This window comes from Gorilla gorilla, chromosome 23, assembly GCF_029281585.2.
Source record: "Gorilla gorilla gorilla isolate KB3781 chromosome 23, NHGRI_mGorGor1-v2.1_pri, whole genome shotgun sequence".
In the NCBI taxonomy this organism is placed as follows: domain Eukaryota; kingdom Metazoa; phylum Chordata; class Mammalia; order Primates; family Hominidae; genus Gorilla; species Gorilla gorilla.
In genome coordinates, this window is record NC_086018.1 from 30162890 (window position 1) to 30176648 (window position 13759).

Consider the following 13759-nt stretch of genomic DNA (forward strand, 5'->3'; position numbering starts at 1 on the left):
AACTGCCCCCCCCAACCGGGGCGTACCTGTCTCTTATGGTCAAGGCTGCAGAGATAAATAAACTGCAGTCTCCCATAGCGCTCCCAGGCTTATTAGGAAGAGGAAATTCCCGCCTAATAAATTTTGGTCAGACGGGTTGATGTCAAAACCCTGTCTCCTGATAAGATGTTATCAATTACAATGGTGCCCGAAACTTCATTAGCAATTTTAATTTCGCCTCTGTCCTGTGGTCCTGTGATCTCACCCTGCCTCCACTTGCCTTGCGATATTCTATTACCCTGTTAAGTACTTGATGTCTGTCACCCACATCTATTCGCACACTCCCTCCCCTTTTGAAAATCCCTAATAAAAACTTGCTGGTTTTTGTGGCTTGTGGGGCAACACGGATCCTACCAATGCGTGATGTCTCCCCCGGACGCCCAGTGTTAAAATTTCTCTCTTTTGTACTTTGTCCCTTTATTTCTCAAGCCGGCTGATGCTTAGGAAAAATAGAAAAGAATCTACGTGATTATTGGGGCAGGTCCCCCAATAATATATTATATGTATTTAGTATATATTATATATATATATATATATATATATTTTTTTTTTTTTTTCTTTTGAGGCAGTCTCGCTCTGTCGCCCAGGCTGGAGTGCAGTGGCACAATCTTGGCTCACTGCAACCTCCACCTCCCGGGTTGATGCCTTTCTCCTACCTCAGCCTCCCGAGTAGCTGGGACCACAGGTGCCCGCCACCACACCCGGCTAATTTTTTGTATTTTCAGTAGAGATGAAGTTTCACCGTGTTAGCTAGGATGGTCTCGATCTCCTGACCTTGTGACCTGCCCGCCTCTGCCTCCCAAAGTGCTGGGATTACAGGCATGAGCTACTGCGCCTGGCCCACCGTAAGTGTGTGTGTGTGTGTGTGTGTGTGTACATATATATATATATATATATATATATATATATTATATATATGGCTGGGCACGGTGGGCCTGTAATCCCAGCACTTTGGGAGGCTGAGGTAGGGGGATCACTTGAGATCAGGAGTTCGAGACCAGCCTGGCCAACATGGTGAAACCCCGTCTCTACTAAAAATATGAAATACTAAACATACGAAAATAGCCTCATTTATAACACAAACCCCCAATATATTATGTTACCCATGTCTTACCATGATTTCAAACACCTTTCAGATTTATTTTCAGTTCCTGATTTCTACCACTCAGACTGGGCTGGAGGAACTCTAAGAAACAGACTTCCTGCTGACCCTCCTGCTCCGACTTCTAGGCATGTCTTTGGTGCAAATGTGGGCTCCTCTTCCTCCCTCATGCAAATGAACTCTTAAAAGATTAGTCCACCAAGTCTTCTAGAGATGTCTACACAAGTCTGAATTTTAAGGTAAAAGTGGCTGAGATTTAAGTTGAGAGTCAGTGTGGCAGATTCCTGGCTCTTAAAGGTTTTTGCTTTGAAGAAGATAAAATGCACGAATCCTACTAGGGCAGAAAGAGTTCACAATAGATGTTTTGGTGACAAAGCACTTGTTCTACATAGCCCAACGGTAAATGCCAATACCTATTCAGAATGGAGCAGGGAAATTGAAAATAAATTTGAACCCTCCTAATGTAAAGCTTCTGTTTCATATCCTGGCTCTTAGCAGCTGAGTGACCTTGGGCAAGTAATATAACATTTCTGAGCCTTTATTTTCTCACCCTAAAATGGAGATAACATCAATATTGTCTCCATCACTCCCAAACCCCCTTACAGTTTGGTAAGAATTACATGAGATAAACTAGCACAAAATAAGGAGTCAGTTAATATTAGCTCTTCTTCCTCCACCAGCTCAGCTCCTTTGCTCTTCCTTATCCAGGAAATACAGAAATATATGGATTCACCGTAGAAGCTGGACCCAGCTCTTCAGATGCAGCAGATGGATTGACCCACTCTGTAATGACCCAGGATGGGGCGGGTGTTCTTCTGCATGGTGACTGAGAATGTGAGCCTCAGAATGAAATGTAAGAACACCAGGCTGCAAGAGGACTGGCTGCAGCCACAAACTGCAGGTCACTGTTCACAGGTGCTGAGTAGGAAGAGAGAGAGGCTTGTGATTTTTTTTTCACCCAGATGGAAATATGCATTCATAAAATGATTTGAGCTGGGCGTGATGGCAGGCGTCTGTAATCCCAGCTACTTGGAACACGAAAGCCGGAGAAGTCCTTGAACCTGGGAGCTGATGGGTTCATTGAGCCGAGACCGTGCCATCTTAACCCAGCCTAGGGGAAAAGAACAAGACTTCATCTCAAAAAAAAATATATCTACATATATCTATATCTATATCTACATATCTATATCTGTATCTATATCTACATATATATCTATATATATATATATACTTACGGAGGTAATCTTCATATCTCTCCTTTGCCTGCAGTAGGAGAAAGGAAAGCGCCATGAGGATCAGATCATGCTGGGCCCTGTTGGCACAGGTCTATTATTCACTTGGTGACAGTAGAAAACAACATGTCAAACAGTGATCAAGTCACTGGCCCCCCGAATGAAGCATAGACGATGTGTGTGGAAAAGGCAATGGGTTTTCATGGAATATTTAGTAAGTCCATGTTGGCTGGCAAACACAAAATTATTTTTCAAGAAGAAAAAGTTGCTACTGAGAAATATGCTCACTACCAGATAGTTTGTAAGTGATGCGCTCATTTTTGACTACCGTCATCCAGCAGGACTCAGTTGGTCATAAACTCCAGTGACCGGTCGCTAGGGTCCATGATCCACTAAGACCTGGTGGACGATGGCAATCGAATATGATATTCCCTTGATATTCCAGCCAACAAAAAAATTGTATTTGTCTTCTATAATATACATGGTCAGATTTTTATATCTTCATTTCATTAATAAGGCAAGAGGACCCAGAAAAAACATTTCTCTTCCAGACAAAGAAATGCATCTTACCATCTCCAGTGTCATGAGGTCTTCAAGAGAGACAGATAGGCTTTCACTGAGACCCGATGTCATGAAGTCTTCAAGAGAGACAGATAGGCTTTCACTGAGATCCGATGTCATGAAGTCTTCAAGACAGACAGATAGGCTTTCACTGAGATCTTCGACCAAATCTAGGAGAACATAGTGACAGTCAGTGCATTGGTGCTGCTGAGGAATCCCACAAGGAGCCTTGGGGGATGTGGACTGGGGCTGGAGCATGTGCAGGTGGGCGGTTGACAGGCATGGACTGAGCTGCTGCTGGACCATTCTCCTTGGTGTTGAAAGAAGGCAAAGGAGAAGGGCAGAAAGAAATGAAAGAGCCTTGGCTTTCTAGCTAGAGCAACTTCATCAATGTGAAATAGTCACCTTAAGAACCAGTTAATACAGAAAAGCACTGTACTATAGAAACAGGAAGTACATTCGTGGCTGCCTAGATCCAGGGGTGTGGGGGTTGGGAAAGACAGAGGAGTGACTACTAATGGGGTTTCTTTGAGGGGGAATAAAGAGGTTCTAAGATTAGATTGTAACAATGGTTGCACAACCCTGTGAATATAGTAAAAACGCTGAATCACCTACGTTAAATGGGTGAATGTTTTGCATGTCAACTACATGTAAATAAAGCTGTTTTAAAAAAAATACATACGGTGGTCATGCTCGGCCTCAGATGTTTCCTGCAATAAGAGAAAAGAAAAAGAAACACCATGAGGATCAGATCTTGCTGGGTTCTGTTGGCAAAGGCCTTTTATTCACTTGGTAAAATAAAAAACCAGATGTCAAACAGTGATCAAGTCACTGGGCCCCAAATAAAGCATAGAGGATGCTTGTGGAAAATGCATTGGGTTTTTTGGAATATTTAGCAAGTTTCCATGTTGGCTGGCAAATACAAAATTATTTTTCAAGGAGAAAAGGTTGCTACTGAGAAATACACTCACTAACAAAGAGTTTGTAAGTGATGCCGTCCTTTGACTGCCATTTTCAATCAGGCCTCAGTTGGTCATAACCTCCAGTGACCGGTCGCTAGAGTCCATGACACTGAGGCCTGAATCATGACGGCAGTCAAAAATGATATTCACTTGATATTCTAGAAGCCCCGAAAAAAACAAAAAGCATTTCTCTTCCAGAGAAAGAAATACATCTTACAATATCTGACGTTATATTCTCCTCCACACCGCCATGTGCAGACACCTGCACATCTTCATTGGGACCTAGGAGAACACAGAGTGACAGTCAGTGCATTGGTGCTGCTGAGGAATCCCAGAAGGAGCCCTGGGGGATGTGGACTGGGGCTGGAGTGTGTGGAGGTGGGCGGTTGACAGGCATGGACTGAGCTGCTGCTGGACCATTCTCCTTGGTGCTGAAGGAAGGCAAAGGAGAAGGGCAGAAAGAAATGAAAGAGCCTTGGCTTTCCAGCTAGGGCAACCTCATGAATGTGAAATAGTCACCCTAAGAACCGGTTAACACAGAAAGGCTCTGTACTATAGAAGCAGGAAGTACATTCGTGGCTGCCTAGATCCAGGGGTGTGGGAGTTGGGAAAGATAGAGGAGTGACTACTAGTGGGGTTTCTTTGAGGGGGAATAAAGAGGTTCTAAGATTAGATTGTAAAATGGTTGCACAACCCTGTGAATATAGTAAAAACGCTGAATCACTTACGTTAAATGAGTGAATTGTTTTGCATGTCAACTACATGTAAATAAAGCTGTTTTAAAAAAAAATACGTACGGTGGTCGTGCTTGGCCTCAGATATTTCCTGCAATAAGAGAAAAGAAAAAGAAACACCATGAGGATCAGATCATGCTGCGTTCTGTTGGCAAAGGCCTTTTATTCACTTGGTAAAATAAAAAATCAGATGTCAAACAGTGATCAAGTCGCTGGCCCCCAAATAAAGCATAGAGGATGCTTGTGGAAAATACATTGGGTTTTTTGGAATATTTAGCAAGTTTCCATGTTGGCTGGCAAATACAAAATTATTTTTCAAGGAGAAAAGGTTGCTACTGAGAAATACACTCACTACCAAAGAGTTTGTAAGTGATGCCGTCCTTTGACTGCCATTTTCAATCAGGCCTCAGCTAGTCATAACCTCCAGTGACCGGTCGCTAGAGTCCATGACACTGAGGCCTGAATCATGACGGCAGTCAAAAATGATATTCACTTGATATTCTAGAAGCCCCAGAAAAAACAAAAAGCATTTCTCTTCCAGAGAAATACATCTTACAATATCTGATGTCATATTCTCCTCCACACCGCCATGTGCAGACGCCTGCACATCTTCAATGGGACCTAGGAGAACATAGAGTGACAGTCAGTACATTGGTGCTGCTGAGGAATCCCACAAGGAGCCCTGGGGGATGTGGACCGGGTCTGGAGTGTGGAGGTGGGCGGTTGACAGGCATGGACTGAGCTGCTGCTGGACCATTCTCCTTGGTGTTGAAGGAAGGCAAAGGAGAGGGGCAGAAAGAAATGAAAGAGCCTTGGCTTTCCAGCTAGGGCCACCTCATCAATGTCACCTTAAGAACAGTTTAATACAGAAAGGCACTGTATGGTTCAGCGACAGCATCTCGTCACACCTCCTCCCCATTTGAAGGTCCAGGCAAATCCCCAATTTTATGAAATGTTACAAGATCATTTAACTTCTGTGGATCTACATATCCTGCCACTACATTGATCATCTACCCTGTTGTGTTCTTCAAATTGTAGTGAAGCATGCATATTTATCATTTTAATTATTAAGTGTGCATTTTAATGAGATGACATTCAATGAGTTACATTCAGGATGCTGTGTCAATAATGAGAAATGTCTAAATTCATAATCTAAGCTTCAACTTGGGCAATGAAAGAAAAACAGCAGTGTAATATAGAACAGAGGAAAAATAAATAATGATTGCAGAATACAATGGAATAGAAAACAGGAAATCCTCAGAGAAAATCAACAAAACCAAAAGCCAGTTCTTTGAAAAGATCAGTAACGTTGATAAACCTCTACCTTGGCTACCCACAAGGGAAAGAAAGAAGTCATAGTATACTAATAATATCTGTTTAAGAGGAGTCAAATCAAAAAATAGTAAATAATAAAGGAATATCCTGAACACATCTGTGCTCACAATTGGATACAGTAGATGAAATGAGCTAACTGTTAAAATCTATTTTAGAACACCAAAACTCAGGAGAAATAGATCATCTGAATAGGCCTATATTTATTTTAGAAATGGAATCAATGATTAATATCTTTTCAAAAAACTAAAACACTATATTCAGATGATTTCACTGGTAAATTCTACAGAAATTCTTACAAAGAAAAATGTAGTCTTAGCATACAAGCAAGTAATCATAATCCTAAGTATTTCCTCAGTTACATTTTAAAAATTGTGTTTCCAAAGAAGACACAGGAAGGTTTATAATAGCTATATTCATAATTGACCAAACTGAAAGCAAATGTCTAAATATTTGAGATGTCCTTTACTATCAAAGTTGAACTAAGCCTGGGCAACATGGTGAAATCCCATCACTACAAAAAAAAAAAAAAAAATTAGCTTGGTATAGTGGCACGTGCCTTATGGCCAGCTACTTGGGAGGCTGAGGTGGAAGGATCACCTGAACCTGGGGAGGTCAAGATCGCAGTGAGCTGTGATTGCACCAGTGCACTTCTGGGCGACAAATGAGACCTTTTCACACACACAAACACACACACACACACACACACACACACACACACACACACAAAAGAACAACTCTAAGTTGTCAATATTACTTTACTTGTGTAGTTGTATCATCTACCATTGATTTAATGCATTTAAATTGGCACAAATGAAATAAATGAAGAACATGACATAGCATTTACTGAGTTTCTCTAATATGGAGCACTGAATGAATAAACTGGAATTATTTGCTTAAATGAACTTAATGATTTAATTTCCACATTACCCATATTTTCTAGAGGCCAAATTCCATGCCGTCTCCATATTATTTTTAAACAGCGCTTGGAGTGGGCGTCCAAACCTGCAAGGTAGAGCAGACTTCTTATAGATTCTAGGAAATGTATTATAATAAAGACAGTGCTTGACATGTTACTGGCAGAGGATAGCAGAGAAATTAGTAAAAACTAATTCACAGATGAAAGTTTTGATCCTGGTTTTCACCGTCTGCTTTTCAACTCTACCTGAATTAGATTTGGGTTCTTGGAAGATTTTGCAAGGTTCATTGCACTTAAAACAGACTGTGCAGGCAGATACCTTTATTTAGATGAGACAATATAGAAAAGCAGCAGATCCAAGTCACCAAGAATGGCCTGGGTTCAAATCCTACTTAGAATCTGCACATACCTGGGAGAGTGAAATGGACCCCTCTGTGCCTCAGTTCCCTATTCTGAGATGTGGGAATGTTAGTAGATCTATGCTATAGACCTACTAAGATCTACAGGGCTAAAAAGGATGAGATACAGATAAAGGCTTAAGAAGACTCATGCTTTGTAAATGCCCAACAGTGTTCAATCATTCAATGTCTGGGAGAATAATCCAGATACTTGGTAGTGGTTGAATACAGAGAGGGAGCGTGTATGGCTCCCGGGCAGGGGAGGGTGGAAAGTGACTTCACTGTTTCCATGGGCATGATGCTTTCCAGCTCATGAAAGAGATGTGTTATTTCTTTGATCCCCACATTAGCCCCGAGGGACGGGCAGAGCAGGGGCTACAACCCGTATTTTCCAATTCAATGAATTAAAACTTAGACGTTTTGAGTGACTTCCCCAGAGTTACCACAGTGAGGCATGAAGATCTGGGACAAGAATGTAGCTGGTTCTCTGGGGACAGAGATCCCAGAACATCTGAGTCCTCTAGATCATGCCCTGGACCCTGAACTGAGAGCTCTTCTCACAAGCTTTGTCAAATCCTGCTGCCCCAATATTTCTTTGGGATGGTTGATGCCCTGGAGAGATGGCAGGTGGCTTACTGCATTTACTCACCTGCTCTATTATCCCTGCATTTTCACTTTGATTAGCTTTATGACCCACAAGACAAACATTTAAAGTCTCTCAGTTATGATGCACAGTCTGGGATTTTACCTAAATCCACTCTATTTTGGGTGATTTTACCTAAATCACCCATCAGGTGATTCTCATCTGCTGGCCTGGAGGTGGCCTGCCATGTAAGAGGACACACAGCAAACCATGGAGCTGCTGCGTGCCCCAGTCCTGTGCACTCTCACGCCTTGCTTCTGCTTTCCCAGCTCCGACAATCCTAATTCTGGCTTCCAAAGCAATCCTGTACTTCCCTCTCAGTTCTCAGACTTGCCTAAACTGTTTAACGTTTTAATCAATGTTGTGACCATGACTGAGCTGTGACATTTGATATATCATAGTATATTTTTATCCATTTATAGATTTGTTAATAGCATTTAACTTCATTTTTCAGAGTTTTAGGAACATTTCTGGGCTAGGTGTGCTGGCTCATGGCTGTAATCCTGACATTTTTGGAGGCTAAGGCAGGAGGATTGCTTGAGGTCAGAAGTTTGAGACCAGCCTGGGCAACATAGTGAGACCTCTTCTCTATAAAAAATGTTTTAAAAATTGGCCAGGTGTGGTAGTGAGCTCTTGTTTACCTAGGTACGTGGAAGACTTATGTGGGAGGATTGTTTGAGCCAAGGAGTTTGAGGCTGCAGTGAGCTATGATCAGGCCACTGCACTCCAGCCTGGGTGACAAAGCAAGACTCTGTCTCTTAAAAATAAAAAGCATTACTGAGTTACAAGTATCTCCATTTTATTTCTCATTATCTAATGTTACTGTTTTAATCCTGAGGCTTAACTACTTTAATAAACTAAAGGAAATTTTTTTTAAAAGAGGTAGTATCCAAAGCAGCTCATATGTACCTTTTAATAAATTCTAGTTTTATATGCCATGTCTAGAATTTACATTCTTGATCTGACTTTTATTTTTTCAAACCTTGAAAAGCTCACTTTATACTTCTTAGAACCAGCCTTCTCATATGTGACACAAGGAAAATTCCCATATTACACCTAACTTAAAACATTGAGAGGATCAAATAAAATGCAAGAGCAGTCTATTTACTACATAATGCACAATCAATTACAAAGCAAAGCTTCTGGGTGAAAAGTAAACAGTTAACATCCTTTGGAAAACCCATAGCAAAATAACATTTTGAGAAAACACGCACTTTGGCTACCCACTGAAGTTAAGGAGAAAACAGTCACAGGTCAGCATCAAGAATTCCCCAGCGTTGTTTTTTTGTTTGTTTTAATAATCACACATTATTCCCCCTGCTTTCTTTCATGTATGTTACTGCATGTTCTCCCTTTTTGCTTTTCTGTGTAACCTATCTGGGGAATCACTCCATAGCAGTAAAAAGACATCTTACCCTTGTTTACAGCTCCATAGTTCTCCTTTAGGTGGAAGTACCAGTTAATTTTACTAGTCCCTTACTAGACATTTCAGTTATTTCCAATATTGAGCTATTGAAAATAATGCAACAAGGACTTTGTGCATAGGTTGTTTCATATTTATGGAGTATACCCTCGGGATAAAATGCCTCAAAGTAGGATTTCCGGTTTAAATGCATTTGCAAGGTTGTGAGATTGTGCCAAATTCCCCTTCGTGGAGTCGAGCCATTTTGCATTTCCACCAGCAATATATGCATGCAACTTTCCTTACAGCCAAACCAAAGAATGTATTGCCACGTTTTTGGAATTTCACTCAGTAGGAGAGACACTGCAGTATAGTTGTCATTTGCCTTTCTCTTATGTGTGAAGATGTGTTTAAGGATCATCTGCATTTCTTTTTCTGTGACTTCTCTATTTATCACTTTATTACCTAGTTTTACGTTCACTTGAATCTAGAGATTCTCAAGTCAGCCTGTTTCAGGTCATTATCGTTTGTCTCTTCACTGTTGACTCTCACCTGCACTACACCACCAGCCTCCTAGCTGGTCTCCCTGCTTCCACCCTTGCCTGCATTACAGTATATTCTCACAGAGCCGCTGGTCAGTCTTTTTATTGGAGAATTAACAGTAATCCCCAGGCTATAATCCTCCAGTGGTTTCCCATCTCAACTAAAGTCCATATTCTTTGTCAATGCTCACTACGTGTACAAGGCCTTAGCCCATCATATTCATTTCACTCTGCTGCAGCCACCTTTGTGTCTTTCTGTCCTTTTCCCAAAACAAGTTTGTTCCCATTTCAGGAATTCCAAAGAAGAAATTCCTCTCTGGAAGCCCTCTCCCATCATCCTCACAAGGCTCCCCCTCACTTTTCAATTTATTTTTAAAAACAAATAAGATGGGATCTCTATGTCTATGAAGGTGGGGACCTTCCATCTTATTTCAAAAAGAAAGGGACACAACAAGCACCAAGAGGCACAAAAACAGTCATGAGAGTGTAGTCAGAGCTCCTCCTTCCACTACCAGCTACCGACTGAAGGCTGCTGGCCCTGCCCAATGCCTAGTACCCACAAAGCCTCCTGTGTCACCTGCTTACCAGGAGATAACCAAGTCAGGCTAGTGGCTCACAAGGGCCGACCCCACAGACCCACCCAATGGCTCACAATGCCCATCCCTGCTGCTGCCCACCTTGTGGCCACCTTGTCCCTCTGTGGTGACTGCACTATTCGTCCTGGGCTGCCTGAGCTTTCCAGTCCCGAGAAAAGTGCAGGGGGGTGGGGGTTGTTATTGGAAGTCACCCTGGGCAATGAAATCAATGGAAAACCCTGGTTACTAAAGTCAGTTCCATTAGCATCTCTGTTTTTCTGAGTCTGGCAGCTTTCATTTGCTCACCAAATGTAGTTATACACAAATTTCGGACTGCTTTGTAAGTAAATGCTTCTCTCCTGTCTTACAAGTGTTAGTTTTTGTCTTCAACTTGACCACAGCAACTCCTAGAGCCCTGGTCCCACTCTCGATAAAGCGTGATGACTGCGACTTGAATGAAACCCTAGGACACATCACACTTTCCCTTCCTTGTCTATAAAATAGGGACTACACTGTAGTAGGGCTGAAGAGACACTCATGTCAAATTGGGAATTTTAAAGTAATCAGAGCTCCATGACTAAACTCTTTGGGTAAAACCAACACAAAAACAATTTCTTTACAGCTCTGGCACTAACATTTCATACCTTTTGCAGTCATTTGAAGCATGTCCCCCAATTTTTTTTCCTTCTTTCTTCAAATTACAATTGGAAGAAGTAAAGCAGCTTCTGTCAATGTGACTTAAAACCATCTATTAAGAATACCATATAATCTCTTCCATGGCAAACTCTATTTTGAATTTAAGAAGTCTCCACATATTTGAGTCTAAATTATCCCAATTATTAGCTACCTTAAGGAATGGGAGAAAAGAAACAACTGGGCCCTTAACTGGCTCCTTCACTTAGGTACCAGACCAGCTGGATGGGTAAGGATAGAGAATGGGATGGGGACTCCAAAACTGGAGTATTTGAAATTTTACTGAGAAAAGGGCCGGGACTAGACCAAAAAGTCCTCAACAAAGAAGGCTCAACAACAAAGACAAGAGGCAGAACCAGCCTTTGTCCCCCATGCCTAGCCCTGGGAAAGCCGGCTATGGGCAGAAGGGAGCTGGAAGCTGAGGATGTCTCTGAGGGTGAGGGACTGCAAAGGGGTGGGGGCGGTGGTGGCCAGAGAGATGCCAGAGAGCAAATGGCACCCATGGCTTCTTTACCTTTGGGCATCTTCGGCATCTTCGGCGTCTTCGGGAGGCTGAGGTACTGCATGAGTTGGGCCTTCTTAGCTTTCAAATCCAATTTGGCAGGCTTTGCAGTGGTGGATGCTGGTGCTGCGGCTGCCACAGTCTCAGGAATCTCACACTCATGGCAGGGTCCCACATCTGGCCTGCAGCAGTCACAGTTGAGGCCCCCGCTGGGGCCCAGGCAGCAAGTCAGTTTGCTCCCCATTGGGCACCTAAACACACAAAAAAGTCCAAGAGGCACAAGGACAGAATGTAGTCGGAGCTCCTCCTCCTTCTACTGCCAGCTACCGACTGAAGGCTGCTGGCCCTGGCCGTTGCCTAGTAACCACAAAGCCTCCTATGTCACCTGGTTGCCAGGAAACAACCAAGTCAAGCTAGTGGCTCACAATGGCCGACCCCACAGACCCACCAAATGTCTCACAATGCCCATCCCTGCTGCTGCCCACCTTGTGGCCACCCTGCCCCTCTGTGGTGACTGCATTATTCATCCTGGGCTGCCTGAGCTTTCCAGTCCTGAGAAAAGTGCAGGGGTTGGGGGTTGTTATTGGAAGTCACCCTGGGCAATGAACTCAATAGAAAACCCTGGTTACTAAAGGCAGTTCCATTAGCATCTCTGTTTTTCTGAGTCTGGCAGCTTTCATTTGCTCACCAAATGTAGTTATACACAAATTTCGGACTGCTTTGTAAGTAAATGCTTCTCTCCTGTCTTACAAGTGTTAGTTTTTGTCTTCAACTTGACCACAGCAACTCCTAGAGCCCTGGTCCCACTCTCGATAAAGCGTGATGACTGTGACTTGAATGAAACCCTAGGACACATCACACTTTCCCTTCCTTGTCTATAAAATAGGGACTGAACTCATCCTTCCCAGTTCTGAAATGCTAGGACCTACCAACTCTCTTTTCTCCCTCTGTTTCTTTCTTCCATGGCAGGGATATTCAGATATTTCTTTTACTAACAATGCATAAAGCATGTTTTTCTTACACAAAATTGAAAACCATATAGTGGGATACCACTGTCCTCATTTGATGAAGATGAACAGTAAATATCTGGCAAGCCTGACGGTGTTCCAACTGTGGTATACTAATTTAACCCCCAGAAACCATTCCATTTTACGGATTTTACAGAATCAGTCTAGATGGAGAAGTTAAGTAGCTTCCCCAAGTTTCCATGACGGCTCAAGATGGGGCCAGGATTTAATCCTGAGTAATCTTGATCCCCATAAGCCGATCATGATTATCAGAAAGTAAAGGTAGACATCATGCTTGGAGGGGCAGTGACCTTGTAGATTAGTATTTTTTTTAAAGAATAACAGTTTTTTGATGTGGATTTTAAAATGCCTCCCCTTCATTCAACATTAAGTCTAAGTGCCAATACTGCCCGTGTGAAACAGTCCCAACCCTCAGTGGGTTCAGGCAGATGAGCAAACAAAGGCTTAGAGGGTTCAATTATCTGAGGCTACACTGCTGGACAGTGAATCAACCTGGAATGAAAATGCAGATCTATCTGACCCAAAATTAGATGCTGGGGTAGAGTTTGAATTTTATTCTGGAAATGAGAGTCACTGAACCACACAGGGGTGAGGAGTCTCTATCCGATGTGCTTGCAGTGACGTCACTCTGCACAGTGGAGAGGGCTTGATGAAAGCAATGGGGCTGATTAAGAGACCCTGTGTTCATCTGGAGAACAGTAAGGCTAAAAAGGCAGCAGCAGTGACTGAAGTGGAAGGAAAAGTTTTGTGATCAGTTGGGAGATAGAAGAGGAAGTGCTTGGTGATTAGACGTGGAAGAAGAAGGAAAAACAGGCTGCTAAGGCCCTAGTTTGATGGACTGTGTAAATAGCAGTGATTCTCCCCTAGACAGAGAATGTAGGAAGAGGAAGAGGTGTGGGGAATGAGACAGTTTTGAACTCTTTAAGTGTCACACTGAAATGGAACCGTCTGGTTGAAAATTGGATATAAACCTCTGTAGGCTAAGTGCATTCTGTGACATCCCAACTCATGTTTTCAAAAGTAACACACACACAGTAACACAAACCATTAAGGAAATTTCCTAAAATTTACATACTAAGAATATAATAGTTTTTT

The 13759-nt window shown here is 42.4% G+C and overlaps 1 protein-coding gene across 3 annotated transcripts; it reads right to left on the reverse strand.

Annotated features, from left to right (window-relative positions):
• Positions 1-1663: 1663 nt before the first annotated feature.
• Positions 1664-12731, reverse strand: C23H22orf42 (chromosome 23 C22orf42 homolog). 3 transcript variants are annotated; one of them, XR_010133191.1, is made up of 10 exons: positions 12566-12731; positions 11649-11887; positions 6893-6967; positions 5187-5251; positions 4694-4721; positions 4114-4178; positions 3617-3644; positions 2944-3104; positions 2377-2453; positions 1664-2252 (listed from the first exon to the last, which is right to left on the reverse strand). XR_010133191.1 is itself a non-coding variant. In XM_031005507.2 (10 exons), the coding sequence occupies exons 1-10, from the start codon at positions 12598-12600 to the stop codon at positions 2167-2169; spliced, it is 810 nt and encodes a 269-aa protein (XP_030861367.2). In that variant the 5' UTR covers positions 12601-12731; the 3' UTR covers positions 1664-2166. The 3 variants fall into 3 exon arrangements, 2 of the variants coding, with proteins under 2 accessions (XP_030861367.2, XP_055230290.1); XM_031005507.2 differs by having other exon boundaries at positions 2377-2404; XM_055374315.1 differs by lacking the exons at positions 4114-4178; positions 4694-4721 and having other exon boundaries at positions 2377-2404.
• Positions 12732-13759: the final 1028 nt, after the last annotated feature.